The sequence below is a fragment of the Muntiacus reevesi genome, chromosome 17, assembly GCF_963930625.1.
Source record: "Muntiacus reevesi chromosome 17, mMunRee1.1, whole genome shotgun sequence".
NCBI lineage: Eukaryota > Metazoa > Chordata > Mammalia > Artiodactyla > Cervidae > Muntiacus > Muntiacus reevesi.
In genome coordinates this window covers 55878172-55895267 of record NC_089265.1, presented here as the reverse complement: position 1 = coordinate 55895267, position 17096 = coordinate 55878172, and the positions used below count along the sequence as shown (strand labels likewise).

General features: G+C 50.6%; 2 protein-coding genes across 3 annotated transcripts; one reads left to right on the top strand and one right to left on the bottom strand.

Moving 5' to 3' along the window:
- Positions 1–10999: 10999 nt before the first annotated feature.
- RGP1 (RGP1 homolog, RAB6A GEF complex partner 1) lies at positions 11000–16776 on the bottom strand. 2 transcript variants are annotated; one of them, XM_065908376.1, is made up of 9 exons: positions 16648–16776; positions 15940–16074; positions 15433–15569; positions 15088–15171; positions 14837–14986; positions 14423–14569; positions 14112–14239; positions 13720–13909; positions 11000–13196 (listed from the first exon to the last, which is right to left on the bottom strand). In XM_065908376.1, the coding sequence occupies exons 2-9, from the start codon at positions 16053–16055 to the stop codon at positions 12973–12975; spliced, it is 1176 nt and encodes a 391-aa protein (XP_065764448.1). In that variant the 5' UTR covers positions 16056–16074; positions 16648–16776; the 3' UTR covers positions 11000–12972. The 2 variants fall into 2 exon arrangements, with proteins under 2 accessions (XP_065764448.1, XP_065764447.1); XM_065908375.1 differs by lacking the exon at positions 16648–16776 and adding an exon at positions 16422–16602.
- Positions 11805–12755, top strand: MSMP (microseminoprotein, prostate associated). Its single transcript, XM_065908378.1, has 3 exons — positions 11805–11934; positions 12116–12224; positions 12584–12755. The coding sequence occupies exons 1-3, from the start codon at positions 11805–11807 to the stop codon at positions 12753–12755; spliced, it is 411 nt and encodes a 136-aa protein (XP_065764450.1).
- Positions 16777–17096: the final 320 nt, after the last annotated feature.

Here is a 17096-nt window from a genome sequence, read left to right as displayed (position 1 = left end):
TTACCACAGGACCTAAGATTTAACTCCAAGGTATCTGTCGAAGGAAAGTGCATACATATCTACAGAGACTTGTATGGGAATGTTCAAAACTGGAAGGTGGAAACAAATGTCCATCAACAGGTGAATGGATAAACTATGGAATATTCAACAATGAAATACTACCCCACAACAGAAGGGATGAACTACTGATATACCCAGAAACATGGATATCAAAAACAACGCTGAATTAAAGAAGCCACATACAGGATATGTACCATACGATTCCATTTATACGAAGCTCTACAGTAGGCAAAACTGATCTACGGAGAAATCTGATCACTGGATGTCTGGGGTGGGGCAGAGAGAGACACTGCAACGGGCAAAGGGGGATTTGGGGAGGGTGACAGAAATGTTCTACATATTGACTGCAGAGATGATTACACAGATGCAGATACCAGTCAAAACTCACTGATCACACATTTCAAATGGGTTCATCTTGTTTGAATTTTTCACAGATGTGTATTACTTCTGTAGTTTAAAAAGATCTGTTGTCCTTTTAAAACTCTTCTAACTGGGCAGGCTTGGTTAGTGAGAGAAGCAGGTTTTTAAGATGCTTATGTAAAAGGGATTACTGTGAGTAATTATATGAAGAGACTATAGTCACTAAAAGTTGGCTATGAGCCACCAGATATTACTAGCATGCTTTTGTCACAAAGTTAATAATAATTCTGTCAAACTCACCTGATAGACAATTCAAAAAATTTTAAGCCAAAAAATAAAATTAAAAAATAAATAAAATGGGCGCATCTTCTATGTAAATTATATTTCAATAAAATTGAAAAAATAATTACTTTACAACAGTTAAGGAGTTAAGTCTTTTTTGTTATCAATAGTGGCTGGCCAACAAGTCACTACAAAGGTTAATCAGTCCATTGTAGGATAAGAGTATCCTTGATCCATCAGCCTCTGAAACATCAGAGGAACAGATTCTCTTACCAGCAGAAAATCAAGGAATTTGCTTTGCAATTCACAGAGGTTAAGAGTGTGAATTTGTACACCCTCTTGTGATTAACTGGAGTTAATTTTCAAAAAGTCAGGCCTAAAGTGAAAGTGAAAGTCGCTCAGTCATGTCCAACTCTTTGCGACCCCATGGACTATAGAGTCCATGGAATTCTCCAGGCCAGAATACTGGGGTGTAGCCTTTCCCTTCTTTAAGGGATCTGTCTTCCCAACCCAGGGATCGAACCCAGGTCACCTGCATTGCGGGTAGATTCCTTATCAGCTGAGCCACCAGGGAAGCCCATGTTAAAAAGGGAATAAAGGTATTTTTTATCAGGTTAAAGCCTCAAAAGTAAAGAATTCCCACTGTGAGAAAACAAAGAACTTCTGGCCTGTACTCTGGCGTCTGGACCTTCCAAAGAGGGCAGCACACAGGCATGCAGGCAGATGGACAGAGATGCCTCCCTGACCACACTCTACGAGGCACACAGTGGAAGAATAGCCTCTCCATCAGAGGAGCAGGTTGTTAGAACAGCCAGAGGGATGAGGTTTTTATTTGTAAGTGGGCTCACAAACGTTTATTATGGTCTTTTTTTTTTTTTTAACTGTCAGTCACTGAAAAGGCTCTCTCTGCAAACAGAGAAACGGAAGAAAGCAGAGTAAATCTGCCGACTTCCCTCTCCGCCTGCCTTCCCTCACCCTTCTGCTTCCCCATCCCCTTAACTCAGTGCCCCTCAACCACTAGCAAAGGTTGAAACCACACCAGGGGGCTTGGCTGAACCAGAAGAAAAGGCAGGTCTAGGACCTGGATGCACTGACAGGTAAGCAGTGGGGGAGGGTGGCTGCATCCAATGAACTCTCGTCATTTCTAGTTCCAGCATCTTAACAGCACACTCGTGTCCTGTCCAGCGATTAACGCTTCTGCTCTGTGCAAAGCCCTGTCGGGAGAACAAAATGAAACGTCGGACCTCCCTTGCCAGAAACCAAGGGACATCCTAGGGACTCCTTCCCCTAGACCTTTCTCTCTCTATCCTGATGGAGCCATAGATGGCCCTTGACTTAAGCTTGGCCAATCAAACAATCTCATGGAAATTTATTTCCTTCAGAGTGATGCAAGAGGCAAAGACATGGCTTGCAGTGGAGCCAGGCAAGACAACCAAGCAGTTTCTTTCTCTTGTCAGTTCCAAGCCTGGATCCTTAGGTTTCCCATCCATCCTGTGAGGCTTTCCTCCGTGGAGAAATACATATTTTAAGTTTCCCACCTCCCTCCCCTACCCCTCATCCTTTTTTAATCCCCACCCCCCATCAGAGTTAATGTCTGTTACCAGTTTGTTGGTGGTGGTGTTGTTTTTCCAATTTCGATATATCCCATTTTCTATATTAAAAAATGCATGTATGTGTCATATAAATTGGATTATATTATACATGTTGTTACACAACATGCTTTTCCTGAGTTGTGATCTTCTACTTCTTTTGTATTGTCTCGTCATTTCTGATTAAAGATGTACACAAAAATCTTACCAAAGTTGGAATCTATGGACAGGGTGGGACTCAGTTAATCTATTACATAGCCCATTTATTACTAATAAGAGAATGGGCTCAAGTTCATCTGGCTGAACAAGGATTCTAAAGAATGCCAACTATGTGTGAGGCTCTGAAGTTCTTACAGGCAACATAAGGGTTCTTGAGCAGAGAAATCTCATGATGAAGACAATGTTTCATGAAGAATAACATCGCAACAGTGAGTATAAGAGACAAGACAGAGACCCTGGACAGCAGGGAGACTAGTTCAGTGGCTAATAGAGGAGTAGATCTAAAGAAATAACACTCTAGATTACAGTGGTGGTCAGAAAAATGGAGAGAAACTTTACTGAATTTTTAAGAAGGTAGACTAGTAGAGTGGAAAAAAACAATGATTGCAGTTAGAAGAGCTAGATTTCAATTCCAAGACTGAAATTTATTAGCTGTGTGATATTTGGTAATATACTTCCTTGCTCCATATCTTTTTCTCTGTCAATAAAATGAAGAACCTGGAATATCAGGGCTTTAAGTTTCAGGGATTTTTTTCCTGCTCCTCACATAGGGACAAGGTTCAGAGCCCCAGCTCTCCTTCATTATACCTCCCAGCCACTTCATTACAACTCTGAGGCATTCTTGAGGAATCAAAAGAGGACTAGGATACAACATTTGAGAAATCTGTAAAGGCTCTATTATCAACTCTAATATTCAATGACTCAAGGGGGTAAGTTAGGCAGAGATGTCTAGAAAAACAGTAATGATTTTAATAGTTACCACAGAATCAAATTAGAAAGGATGAACTGACTTCTGATAAATCTACCTGTTTCTCTTTACAGGTCAAATCCAGCTTAATTTCCAAAATCTCATCTAAATCTTGTGCAAATGGTAATCTAACCTCTATGCAAGCAATACAGTCACAAATAATTCACTGCTAACAATTCAGCTCACTCCCACTTGAGGTCCTCTAACTGTTCAAATGTTCTTCCCTGTTAAGTCAAAACTGGTTCCCCATCACTGTCATCCGAAATGAAGGTCCTTATTCCACCTTGTGAAGCTAAACCAAGTAAATCTAAGCTCTCTTCCACAGGACAGTCCTTCAATTGTTTGAGAAGAGCTCTCAAGTCTACTTTATTCCCGCCCCCCCCACCCCCCTTATTCTCTCTTGCTCTGGCCTGCCAGGAATGTTCCACAAAGGTGGCCAGCTCCACTTCCAGATCAAATCAGCATTTTCTAAGCATCTACCTAAAAGGAGATCTGCACTTCTTCAAGGCTTTAAAGAGTTAATCAAATCAGATGGTCTTCCTTGAAACAAATGACTAGCTTTATAATAAAGTGTAGATAGAACCTACATTCATTATCTGGAAACCATTATTTTCTTACTAAACTTGGAAGGAAAGTTATGACCAGCCTTGACAGCATATTAAAAAGCAGAGACATTACTTTGTCAACAAAGGTCCATCTAGTTAACACTATGGTTTTTCCAGTGGTCATGTATGGATGTGAGAGTGGACTATAAAGAAAGCTGAGCACTGAAGAATTGATGCTTTTGAACTGCAGTGTTGGAGAAGACTCTTGAGAGTCCCTTGGACTGCAAGGAGATCCAACCAGTCCATCCTAAAGGAAATTAGCCCTGGGTGTTCATTGGAAGGACTGATGCTGAAGCTGAAACTCCAGCACTTTGGCCACCTGATGCGAAGAGCTGACTCATTTGAAAAGACCCTGATCTTGGGAAAGATTGAGGGCAGGAGGACAAGGTGACAACAGAGGATAAGATGGTTAAATGGCATCAGTGACTCAAAGGACATGAGTTTGGGTAAGCTCCAGGAGTTGGTGATGGACAGGGAGGCCTGGTATGCTGCAGTCCATGGGGTCTCAAAGAGTTGGACACGACTGAGCGACTGAACTGAACTGAACTGAAACATTAGCTGGTGCCAGTGTATCAGAAGTAGATTGCTAAATCTTTTAACCCAAAGCAAACTGTGAAAACATCTAGCTAGGGATTCAAAAAGATCTAAGACTCAAGTTCCAAAGAAACAAGTATAAATAATACAAATAAATGGAAGCAGCCTGACTCCAAGCTTGTAATCTCATCAGTTCTCAGGGGAATGTAATTCTCACAGGTAACAAAATTTAATTATCACCAAGGTGACCTGGAATATCATTGTTAGTAAGAAAGCTTCATTCACAATTCTTCATCCCATCCATTCCATATTCCACCATGAGGTCTGCAAAATCAGGGTGTGTGGCTTAGGCCTGTGTTTCTTCCAGTCTGGGTAATCTGGGGATGGGGACTAGGAAGCAGGACCGAGTCCCTAAGGAGAAAGCAAGCTGGCATAGCCGGTCTGTGATGCCTGTGGGAGTACTGAGACTTTATGGCTTCCTGTGCCCTGGTTGTCCTAGTAACCTGAGGCCTCCCTATTTGTGTTGGCATTGTGGGGCCAAGAGCGGAAGAAAAGCTGAAGTACCAGGAAGACTTGCAGGGAAAAAATGCCGGTAATGCAGCAGTTATGCCACAGAGGGTCAGGCCTAGGGCATAAGAATTACCAGACTTTGGGGAAGGGGGGGGTAGTATCTTATAAAAATCAGATTTCCAGACTCTGCTTCAAGCGTTTCTGATTCAGGAGATATAGGACGAGCTCAGGAACCTGAAATTTTAAGAAGCTACCTCCTAAGACAAAGATCACACTTTTGAAAACTCAGGCTAAGCAAACACATCAGCAGTTGAGGAGAAAAAGTATCACCATCGATCAATTTCTGAAAGTTGATATTCTAGCATGGTAGTTCTGAATGTGGTAGGGGCAGGGGACAGAATTTCCCTCCAGGGAACACTTGGCAACGTCTGGAGATGCTTTAGACTGTCACATCTGAGAAGGTACCTCTGACATGCAGGGGGTAGAGGCTAGGGATGCTGCTGAACATCCTAAAGTATACAGAACTGCCCCTGCAGCCAGGGGTTATCCAGCCCAAAGCATGAGTAATGCCACGGTTGAAAGGATATTCTGCCCCTCAACCCCATCACCTCCCAATCCACAGAGATCAGTGTTACCTACATATTCTTAGGTCATGGTACAGAGACTTATATGAGATCCCCTGGAAACCACTTGAGAGCCCTAAATGATTATTTTAAATAGTGGTTTAAAAAGAATACAGATTGGGGGGGGGGGCACCCGCAGATGGTGCCAGTAGTAAAGAATCCGCCTGTCAGTGCAGGAGTCATAAGAGACACAGGTTCGTTACCTGGGTCAGGAAGATCCCCTGGAGAAGGGCAGTGGAGTTTGGAGCTACACTAACAGGAGAGTCACATCTGGCCATTTAAATTGAAATTAACTAAACTTTAAAACTCCAGCCCTCAATCACACTAGCCACATTTCAAGTGTTCAACAGGCACATGTGGCCAGTGGCTACTGATTAGGCAGGACAGGGAGAGAACACTTCCATCATAATAGAAAAGTTCTATTGAACTGTGTGAGAGGAAAGGAAAAAAGCTTAAATAGCTAACAAAAAACAAACTATTTCAAATTTTTAAAGAGCTGCTGCATTGAAAAATAAGTCAATTTCCCCATACTGTTTCAAAGAGCAGAACTGTGGGAATGGATGAGATGCTAGCAAAGCAGACTTCTGCTGAACAACACAAGTAACTTAAAGCTAGCTGAGCACATTATGGGCCGCCTCCACTGCAGATGGCAGTAATCCATCCCATGCAGTAGAGACAGTCAAGCAAAGACCTCCTTGGTCATATTTCAGAGATAATAAAGAAGTAGATGCCTTCTCAGTATCTAGTGTTGGGTCTATAACTTTAAGAAAAGAGTAATTTACAAGTGAGATAAAAATGAAAGTCATAAATGGAATTTCAAAGGTTACTACTATCACAAGTAGACTGTGGGACAAGCATGAAAAATTAAACCATCTAAATAGATAAGGAACTCAATCAGAATTAACAGTGTTTAACTGGGGGTTAATTATTAGCAGTAGGGGATATCATTTACATAGCAATTCGTAAGCAGAAAAAGTTAAAAAGAAAAATTTGGTAATAGTTCCAATGGTACAGCGACAACACAGGGCAATTTCAATATAGGTTATCAATGAAAACCTGACTATGGTTGAAATTGGTACTACAACCAAAGAGTCTTTTATGTTCTCTGCCAGAGAGAATATGAGTTGGCTGGGTATAAAAACCATCTATTCTTGGGACTCTGGCCCCTTCATCCCATCCTCTCGCCATTCACCACAGCCTTACAAGTCATGTCTCTCAACTCTTGAAACTCAGTCGCCTCCAAACTGTCCCTTCATCTCCAGAAGAATGATTCCTCTCCTCCTCATCTGAATATAGAATGGCAAAGGATATTGTCTCTTAACCTTCTATCCTAGCTATGAATCTACCCACTTTCATCTTTCACTCCCAAATGTATTTGGCTTGCTCATAATGTAAAATATACTGAGTAGACATATTCATAGCCACATACTGAGTTATGGTTCTATTGTCTGTGTACTTTGGTATGTACATGTATATGAGAACATTCACGCACACACACACGATAACACCTGTTACTGGTAGGAATTTAGGAATCTGGCACCGGGCTAATGAAATGCACTATACACTGCCTAGCACAACGCCAAGCTGAAGTGGTCACTCAGGGGACTTTCCAGTAACAGCCCAGTCATGCTTCTGGGTGCAAAACGTGGGAGGATGAGACCGAAGTAGAAGTGAATTTGAAAACTTTGTTTTTTCTTGCAGGAAATAAAATGGGGGAAAAAAGAATCGTGTGCTATATCTACTGGAAGAATGTTTAGTCACAAGGAGAGGGCTGAACCCGTGCTGAAAGTAAGCATAATAAGAGTGTACAGAATTTAGAGTAAGAAAAAGGTGATAGAAGAGGAAAGAAGACAGAAGTGGATCATGCAGAATAAATAAGGCCTAACCCTTTAAAAATCCCAGGTTTTACCAAAGAGAAAGGAAGAAAAAGATTTTCAGTACGAGAGAGTTTAGAGTTTAAGATGGAAAAGAGCCAGAAAGGGCTGTAGGCTTTAAAAAAAAAAAATCAATGAAGAAGTAGCAGTGTATGTTGGCAAAGAGAAGTGTAGAGGTGAGAGGAGGGAGAGAATTTATGGTAGAGGAAGTTGGTGTGAAGTTTTCCTCTAAAGACGCCCAGCAGAGCAAAGAAGGAATGAAGGTAAAAGCCACTGGGAATAAGGTGGGGCTGGGGCTGAAACAGCACGAGAGAGAGGAACAGAGCCCAAAGTAGGAAACTGTTTTCTTTTAAAAAAAACTAACCGACCCAGATTTCCTTGTTTGGGGCCAAAAGTAACTGGAATTTAAGGATCTTTAAAATAAGTCACAACGATCCTAATCCTTGCAATTGCCTTTGGCCCAGGATAAAATAAAAGATCATGATAGAATTAGTGTAAGTTTCTGACACTGTAGAGTTGATTTTAGAAGACAAATCAGACTAATAAATTGCTATGTTTATGGAAATATTGTTGAATAACACAACTTTAGCTCTATCTCTCTTTATCAGCCACAAGGTAAATATAGAAACTTTATAGTTACACACACATCCCCAGAAGATAGTAAGTAACCTAACATACATGGTAAAGTTGTTACTTGTCTTTCTGTACTGAATGCCAAGGAAGTGTTTTAATGGATTTAGGCTATATAGTGCAGGTTAAAGGGCTGCACAGACAAAAGTTAGAGTTAAGAATAAAGACCATAAGATGGGGGACAGGAAAAGCAGAAGTTCTATGCCACTGACACAGAACTGGGGCATTAACAACACAAGGATTCCCACATGCCGGTGACAGGAATGAGGCGCAAAAGCAAGACAAAGGAAAAGACTCGATCCCATGTAACTGACCTTTGAGTTTTAAATCAAATACTGAATCAGATTCTTCAACTTTTCTAGCTTTAAAAATTCAAATAACTTAAGCTGTCTGGCAAATGTAGCCATGCAATTTTAAATGACTATAAAAATTAGAGGATCAATGCCTAGCCCTTTGGCGAAGACCAAAGATGGTAGTAGCACTGGACACAGATAACCTCGGCTCTAAGCTCCTCATTATTACTTGTGACCATGGATTCTACTACCCAGGAGGCCAATCCGCACTCCTTATCTCCATGCCTTAGTCAAGGTCACCATGGGACCCTGAGAGCCCTAACTCCCACTCGTCTCTAACCTTCTTCTCACTCTCGGGGTGCACCGGCATCTGGGGGTGCCCATTTGCCCTTCCCACCGGGGGTGGAGGGGGGTGTCCTCCATCTAACGCTCTGGCGAGCCTGTCCCTCGCCCCAGCCAGCAGCGCTCTCGCTCCACAGCCCCGCACCCCTCGCTGCCCTTCCCGGGCCCTCCTCCCCGGGGCCCCTCTCCCTCGGCTGGCGGGGGCCGGCGGTGGGCGTCTCTTAGGTGTTCAAGCCCTGGGCGAACCCCAGACCCCGACCCCTCGGGGCCCTCCCCCCAGCTCTCTCGCGGCGCTTACACGACCCTCCCCGGGCTCCTCACTCCCAGCCGCCCCTTGGGGCGCTGGCCCCGGAATCTCCCCGCGGCCGCTGCCAGTCCCTCCGGTCCTGCCCGGCTGGGGCGTCGGAATGCGCTCACTTCCTCCCGCCGCGCACCTGCCCGGCGCGGTTGGAGCGCCGCCCGGCCGGGCCTCCGGCGGATGTTTTTCTGTCCCCGCGTGGGCAGCGCGAGCCAGCCGTTGCTCCCGGCCCGAAAGCCAACCGCCGCGCCCCCCACAACTGGCATCCCCGCCAGCCATGCCCCAGGCATGCACGCACGCGCGCATGGTGGCCCTGGTCCTGAGAAGCTCCACAGATGCACGCACGAGCCCGCACACCAGCAGGCTTGCGAGAAACCGGTTCAACCAACACCTCCCCGCCACGCACCTACCCCGCAACTTCTTGAAGAGGGCTCCTGTCTCCGCCCCAGACTCCTGCAGAAGCAGCCCCCTACTCCTGCCCCTCTATGCCTGCCTACCTCTTCACTACAGGCCGGAACTCACCCCTGTCCCGTGACCTCACACACACCAACCCCCACTGGGTCCCCTCTGCCTACAGCACGACCACCACTCCCTTCAAGCTCTCTAGCTCTCTCACTAGTGTCTACTCCCCATGGGGTTGGCTCTAGGTTTCAGGAGCAGAAGGAAGTCTATGGTCCAAGCATCAAGAGTGTCAGCTGGTGTCCCCACAAAGGCAGCAGCAGCACTACTGGCCACTGACAGGATTTCTGGGCCCTTGTGTTGGTCAAGCCTCTGCACCCACCTGCTCCAGCCCAGAGAATTCCAAGGTCATGCCTCCCACGTGCCAGCCTACATCTGGGCATCCTGCTCCCTTGTTGTTTTTTTTTTCCCCCTCTTGCTGCTCCTCTGAGATGGAAAGTGTATCAGACCTGACTAGGGCGAAGGTGCGGTACAGTCCTCATCTCCAGCCATGTAAGCTGTCTTCTTGGAAAAGGATAGGGAATTCGGAGGACTGATGAAGCTGTTTTTGAATGGTGACAAGGTGAGGGGAAGGGCAGTCCTCTAGAAGTCAGCCGGAAGTAGTTGGATTGGAACCCCTGGGTTACAGTGGGAGTCTAGAGGTAAATGTAACTGGAGACTTAGAAGGAGAATAGAATAAATGCCAAAGTGATTGACCCTGTAGGTAGGAGAGTGATTGCTGGAACAGGGGTCTTCGGAGTGTGAAATAGTGAAAGAAATCCGGTGTGGCTGGGGCAATTAATACCAAAGGCCGGCATTAGCCTCGTCAGAAAGGAAAACTTGAGTTCACAGGAGAATGGGAAGAAATTGTTCAGAACCCTTATGAGAAAAAGCAGGAGTCCCATAGTTAGCTGGAAGGATGGAGAAAGGATATGTCTTCCCAGGGAAGAAGTGGGGGTACTGACCTAGGAAAAGGAGGCTTATCAGCAACACTGTTTCTCAAAGTGGACATTTAGAGTTTCAAGGACACAAGGACCAAAACCATCCTGGAGGTAATTTTTGAAGGAAGTGGTAGGTTGCAAGGAGCATATGTGTGCAAGTGAAAGAAGTCTATAGCAGTCCCAGCAGAAGCCGCGGGCCGTGCACACAGGACTCCACATCACTCAAAGAATGGAACGTCTAGCACCAACCACAGCAGTTTACTCTTTCCGGAGGGCTATGTGCCAGGCACAGCGCTAGGAGCATGACATGCATTATCTCACGGAATCCTCTTGATGATCTTATGAGTTGGTATCACTATCCCAATTTATAGATAAGGGAACAGGTTTAGAGAGGTGAACTAACTTACTCAATGACACACAGCTCTTTAGGATCTAAATCCAGAGTCTGACTCTACAACCTATGCTCTTAATCACCTCTCTTCAGGTTCTCCAGAACCTACAGGAAATCCAAAAGAGGATGTCAGAGGATACGTTCCTAAATCCTCATTCCGTAACGTACAGGAGAAAAGAGGGGCCTCCCTTGTGAAAGCTGGAATGACCCATACCGTGAGGGTACTTAGAGATGTTCCTCTTTGAAAAGAACCATTCCCAGGTATGGCGAGATCTTTTATTTGCTGTGTGTTTGGGGTGATGAACAATGGATAGTCTTATCTCTGGGATGCCTATAAAAAACAAGAGACACCTGCCCCCAGCCCCCCACCCCTAGCCTCTGAGGGGCAGCCATGTCTCTAGGACATGGCAAGGAGACCCTGCCCGAGGGTCTGAGAGAAACATTCTCCACACCAGGTGCCCGCTTGCTCTCCTGGAGCCTCTGGCCGTCGCACCCTACTGCATCTCCTTGGTTTGGCTGGGGCACAGGATTAGCCATCCCCAGGAAATGCCTCCCTCCGGTCCAGGCAGGGATCCCAGCGTACACACCCCTGGAGAGTGTGTGTGTGTGTGTGTATTACGGGGCGGGGGGAGATGGTGGAATGCTTCCTTCTCTCCAGGCCAGGGAGAGTTCTGGGGACCACCTGGGGGCCCTCACCCCGCCCCCTCCTTGCTGGGGAAGTGCCGAGTCCAGCGCCCCTTCCCCGGCCACCCTCCTCCCCCTGGCTGTGCGGGGGCATGAATCAGCTCTCACAGCTTGTTAAAGCTAGACCTCTTGTTTTCATGCCCTCACCCCAGGAAACAGAGTTACGGCTTTTCCAGCTCCACTCAGCAGGGGGCCAGGGTCCTCACTTTATAAACATCCCCAAGCCTGCGAGAACAGAGGGCACGGAGATGGTGTGAGACAGGCGCCCAGGGGAGAGAGACAGACGCTAAGGCTCAAAGAGAGGAACAGAGGAGAGCCGAGGAGACGAGGCCAGAGCAGCTGGAACGGAAACCAAGAGGGTCCGAGAGAGCTGTGCTGCCGGGATGGCCCCAAGGACGCTCTGGGCGGGACAGGCTACGGGAACGCGGGGAGGCTGGGGGGTCATCTGCTTGGTGGTATCTCTGCTCCTCCAGCACCCGGGCGTCCACAGCAAGTGCTACTTCCAAGCTCAAGGTAAAGCTGGACGAGGCGTAAGGAAAGATGCATGCCGAGGGCACCGGGAGGAAGGGCTCTGAGATGGTCCCCTGGCAGCAAACCCAGACTCCCTGGCGCTGGGACGCAGAAGAGGCCACACGTGGGGGCAGCGTGCCCTTACCCCTCGGCTCCGGCACTAACATCTCCTGTTCTTCCCCAGCCCCCTGCCACTATGAGGGGAAGTATTTCACCCTGGGCGAGTCTTGGCTCCGCAAGGACTGCTTCCACTGCACCTGTCTGCATCCGGTCGGTGTGGGCTGCTGTGACACGTGAGTGACCAAAGGTGGCCAGAGAGAATGGCTCCAGTGTGAGGGACGGAGAGCTGGCCAGGGTGTGACTAGACTGCTCTGATGTGAGAATGAATGGAGAAGCAGCTAGAGGCTGAACTTGACGGTACCGACAAGAAGGGGTGAGAGGCTTCAGGTTACAGAGTGAGGGGAGCTAGGTGGATCTGGAGGGAAACTATTCCTGCTATGAAATGAAAAAATCCATATATGGCAGGCAAGAGAAATCCTGCAGAGCCGGGGGCACTGGGGAGACACGGGAGGAGCGCTGGGCAGAGGACGCGGGGCGGGGACACAGGTGGACCTTCCCTGTCCTGACCCTTTCCCGTCCTTCGGTTCCCCAGGTCCCAGCATCCTATCGACTTCCCTGCGGGCTGTGAGGTACGCCAGGAGGCAGGAACATGCCAGTTCTCCCTCGTGCAAAAATCTGACCCTCGGCTGCCCTGCAAAGGGGGAGGGCCCGACCCAGAGTGGGGCTCAGCTAACACCCCTGTGCCAGCTCCCCACTCCAGCTAAACGCGACTGACTGCCCTGCTGCTGACCGCCCACTGCTGCTGCCACTTCCAGGGAAACCACTAGCAGCTGCCGATTTATTCTGAATAAATAAGTTAACGCTCCAGCTGAAAGCCCGCCTCTCGTTATCTGTGCCACTGGACCCCAGGTGGAAACAACGGGCCCTACCAGAGCCCAGGGGCTGAGTTCTCAGGATCCTGAAGAAGGCTGTGGGCCAGGGTCAGATGGTTATAGTGCTGGTGCTGGGGCCGGGGGCCGCGTAGGAGGCCAGGGTGGGGCTTGTCGGCAGCACCTTGATGGGCAGGTCCCAGCTGAAGGTGTCCACGGGCACTTGCTCAGGCCCCGTCCAGGTGGCGGGCTCGGGCTGTTCCATGGGAGGTAAGAGCACCAAACCAGGTTCTCGGGAGGTGACAAACTCAAAATGCAAACGCCACTTCAAGGACACTGCGGGGTGGGGGGTAAAAGATAAAGGCAGAAGTATTGAGAGGCCAGGAATAAAAGCCAGTGACAGAATGTGGTTAGCAAATTGGAAAACAAAAAACAAAACCCTGTGTTCAGGAAGAGCAGGGAGGTCATGGGGCAGGGAGCCAGGAGAGAGGATTTCGCTGAAGAAATCTAGTGTGTTGTCACTGGAAATGTGACAATAAGGACAAGAGCATCAAGTACCTAAGAACCCAAGTGGGGGACAGTCAGGACTTGGTAGCTTGAAGCAAATGCTCTGCAGAATCCGACATAAGTGCACCACAGGGTCCCAGTGGGCAGGGGGAGAGGAAAGCTGCGCAGCTGTTAAGCATTTAGGGGTCCGTGCACCCAAGAAACAGGCTGAAGGTCTGAGGAAGTGTTAAGGGTCAGAGGATGGATGTGGAAACTTCTGGGTGTGTGTTAGGAACCAGGGTCCATTATAGTGTACCAAAGCACGCGTTTTACCCTCGGCCCCAGCGATGCCCAGCGATGGTCAGGGTCTCACCAATGGCTGTGCAGAAGCCTGGGGTGGAGCTGAGCGGGATGGGGAGAGAGAAGCTGGTTCTGGTCGTGTGTAGGCAGGACTCCTGGTGCCGGGCATGAGTGACGTGGGACACCGAGGGGGCACCTCCGGCCCCGCGACGCCGCTGGTAATCAGGCTGCACACGCTCCTCCGTCTGTAAGCTCACCGAGAACTGCGATCAAGAAGACAAGGGTGTGCAGGCAGGCGCAGGGACACGCCGACTCTGGGCAGGAGGGCAGCCCAACCGCACGCTGTTTCCCCAGAGGGCCCTGGGTGATGCCCACCTCTCCATGCCGCCTGTCTTTATGCAGGCCCGCTCCTTCCACCCTGACCCTTCAGGCCCAGTTCCCCCAAAGCTCCTGCTCCTCTCTCACCTGCAAACAAGCTACAGTTCCTTCCCCTAAGTTTAAGGTCCCCACCACGTCCTCGCCAAGTCTGTATACAGATTTGAAGATGCCAAATGTCCCAACTTTTCCTCGGCCATCACTGATGTTGTACAGATCTGGGGAGAGAGGAACAGAGTAAGCCTGGGGTCCATACTGGGGAGTCCAAGAGGTGGGTCTTCCTTTATAATCATGAGCTATCTGTGGGTCCTCAGAAGAATGTGGCGGTTAGGAGAGTCTGGCTCTGAGACAGGAGCACTATGGGGGAGGAAGGGGCGGGGCAGCTCTGGAAGGATGCTCACGGAGGCTGCGGCAGGACGTGGCGGCCATGAGACGCTCCCCAGCGAGCTCGGTGAGCCACGAATCCTTCTTCCCACCTTCGTCCTCCTCCAGGAATGGGCTGGACGGGGCTACAGCCTCATCCTGGGGAAACCGGACATCTTGAAGGCCTAGAGAGAGAGTGAGTGGAGGGGTGGTGGGAGAGAAGGGCAGTGGTTAGGGTTTTAGACGCCAACCTAACAGGGCTGAAGGTACAGGGCGCCACAACTGAGGGGCAGGCATCTCACCTGCACTCCAGGACTTTATTTCCCCAACTCCCTCACACCTTGACTAAGATCAGGAAGCCTCCCTCCAGCCCCTTTCACAAGCTCTCTAAAGAGCCTTACTGCTTTGGTGAGGCTCTTCCCCAGCCCCTCGCTCCAGGAACCCTTGCTTACCAGTGAGCACAAGAACCCTCAGAGGGACCCTGAGTAAAGTGATGGGTGAGTTGACACGCTGGCAGCCGATGGTCAGTTTGTAGACATACTTGACTGACTGACCCCGAAACGAGGGTGGTCCCTCCACAGGCAGCACTTCACTGTAGGAGTCTGGTGGGAAAGCAGGAGTCAGGGCAGCTGGAAGGAGCCGGAGAAATCCTCCCTCCAGGAGCCATAGAAGGCAATCCAGGGGCCAGGGGGCAGTCACTCACATGATTTGGACTCCCCAGGGTCTAGCCTCAGGTCACAGAAGAGGATTTTTGGTGGAGTGGACAGGATACACTGACCCCTCTCACCTAAAAAACAGAAGACTGCAACGTAATATCCGCATTGCCTAGCACTGGAGAAGGCTAGCACAGCAAGTGGGGGCAACCCTAACTAAGCCACCCCTCTTTGCTCAGGCTGCGACAGGAACAGCTTTACGCCCCCAAAGCAATAATTACACTCCCACATCCCCAGTAGGACAGACTGGAACGACCCACCGCAACAATCTGACAACTTCACCCGTAGGTAACAATGATGCCGTCCCCCTCTGAAGCCAAAGCCCCGCCTCTAACCTCGGTGTGGAAGAAAGACAGTCTGGCTCTCGGGCTGGGCATCCGGCTGGCTGGAGTCGGGCGGAGGTACTGCCACTCGACTCTCACTGGCGTGGAACTGGCAGTGGATTTGGGCGCTGGCCCAGGCCAGAGCCTCACTACGGGAGGGGGAAAAGAGGGCATCAGAGGGCAGTTCCTGACCTCAACAACGCTCTCCCAAACTCCCTACCACACTGAGAAGACCAACGCAGTGAGCTGGCTGTCCTTTGGATCAGAGAATCCGGAACCCCAAAGAGAAACCATTACACAAAGAGAAGTGTGCCATGGGTAGCCGGGGGAGGAGAGAGGAAAGGCGAGCCGACGGCTATGTCACCCGCACCTTCTGTTAACTAGCCCTTCCCCACGATGAGGGCACAATGAGCAAGGTGGTGGTGATGCAGCCACAGCACAGCCTGAGCCCTGGCTCAGCACCACAGACCCCAGGCTTCCTCCCCGCAGGGCCGCCTTCCTCAGTACCAGAGTCCCCACCTGGACGCAGAAGTGGCCGTCGGGGGCAGGGGGTTGGTGACGGTCACCACACACTCCAGGGCCTCCCCTGCCAGAAACACAGGACCTCTGCTCAGCTCCGCCACCACCTCAATCATGGCAGCTCCGGGATCGGATCTAGAAGGAAACAAGGGGTGTCAGGGGTCGGTACCACGGCAGCGAAGGGCGTCTCGGGCGAGCCTGGGGGCGAGGACCGAGGGAACGGGCGTTCAGCACCACGGGGTCAGAGGGAAGCGCCCAGGTTTGGGGTGCGGGAAGGCGGAAGGCAGGTGCGGCGGCAGCGGACCGGGCACCGCAGAGGGAGACGGCGCCGCTTGGGGTCCCAGCCCCCGCCCCTATGGCGCCAGGTCATTCCCCCTCTTCCCCGCCGGGACCCCCGGGCCGCCCCCGACCCCTTCCCTGGAGGTTCCACGTCCCAGCCCGGGGCCCCGGCCGCCCGGCGCCCCGCGCCCAAGCCCGGATACCCCTCAGATCGAAACGGGGGGCCGGGCTGAAACAGGGCACTCGGTGCCTCGAGGGCCCCGGCCGCCCGCCCCTCCGGGCCCGGGCCCGGGCCAAGTGCGTGGCTGCGGCCGCGGCGGAGGCGGGACTTCCCCCCGAGCCCCTTCCGGCCGGAAGCGCCGGGCCGGCTAGGCCGGAAGGGGCTCGGGGGGGCCGGCCGCCCTGGGTCACCTTCCCACGGGCTGGTACCCGGGCGCGGGCGCCGCCCCGGACACCGGCCGGCGGGGCCCGGCGCCCACCACTGGGGGCCTGGTGCCGCGGCCCGGGGACGGGGCCTGGGCTGCCGCGAACTCCCTGGCCGGCCCCGGGGGCGGTGCCTGGAGGGCCGGCCCCGGGGCTCCTCCCCTCTCCGCGGGCCCAGTCGCCCTTTTGCCGGGCCAGCTAATCACCGCGGCCCAATGACGTCGAGGCCCGATCCTTCCCGCCCAGGACCCAGAGAGACAACCGAGGGTGAGACCGTGGCGGCTTTATTGCTGTCGCCGCCGCTGCCGCAGCAGCAACAGCTACCAGGTTGCACGGAGACGTCAGCTCGCCTCAGCTTTCCCCAGTGGCCGGCTCTCCGAGACAACACCTAACGACCATCCACGCCCGCATCTGGGCTTGGCTGGCCAGATACTTGGTACCAGAAAGCTCGGGAA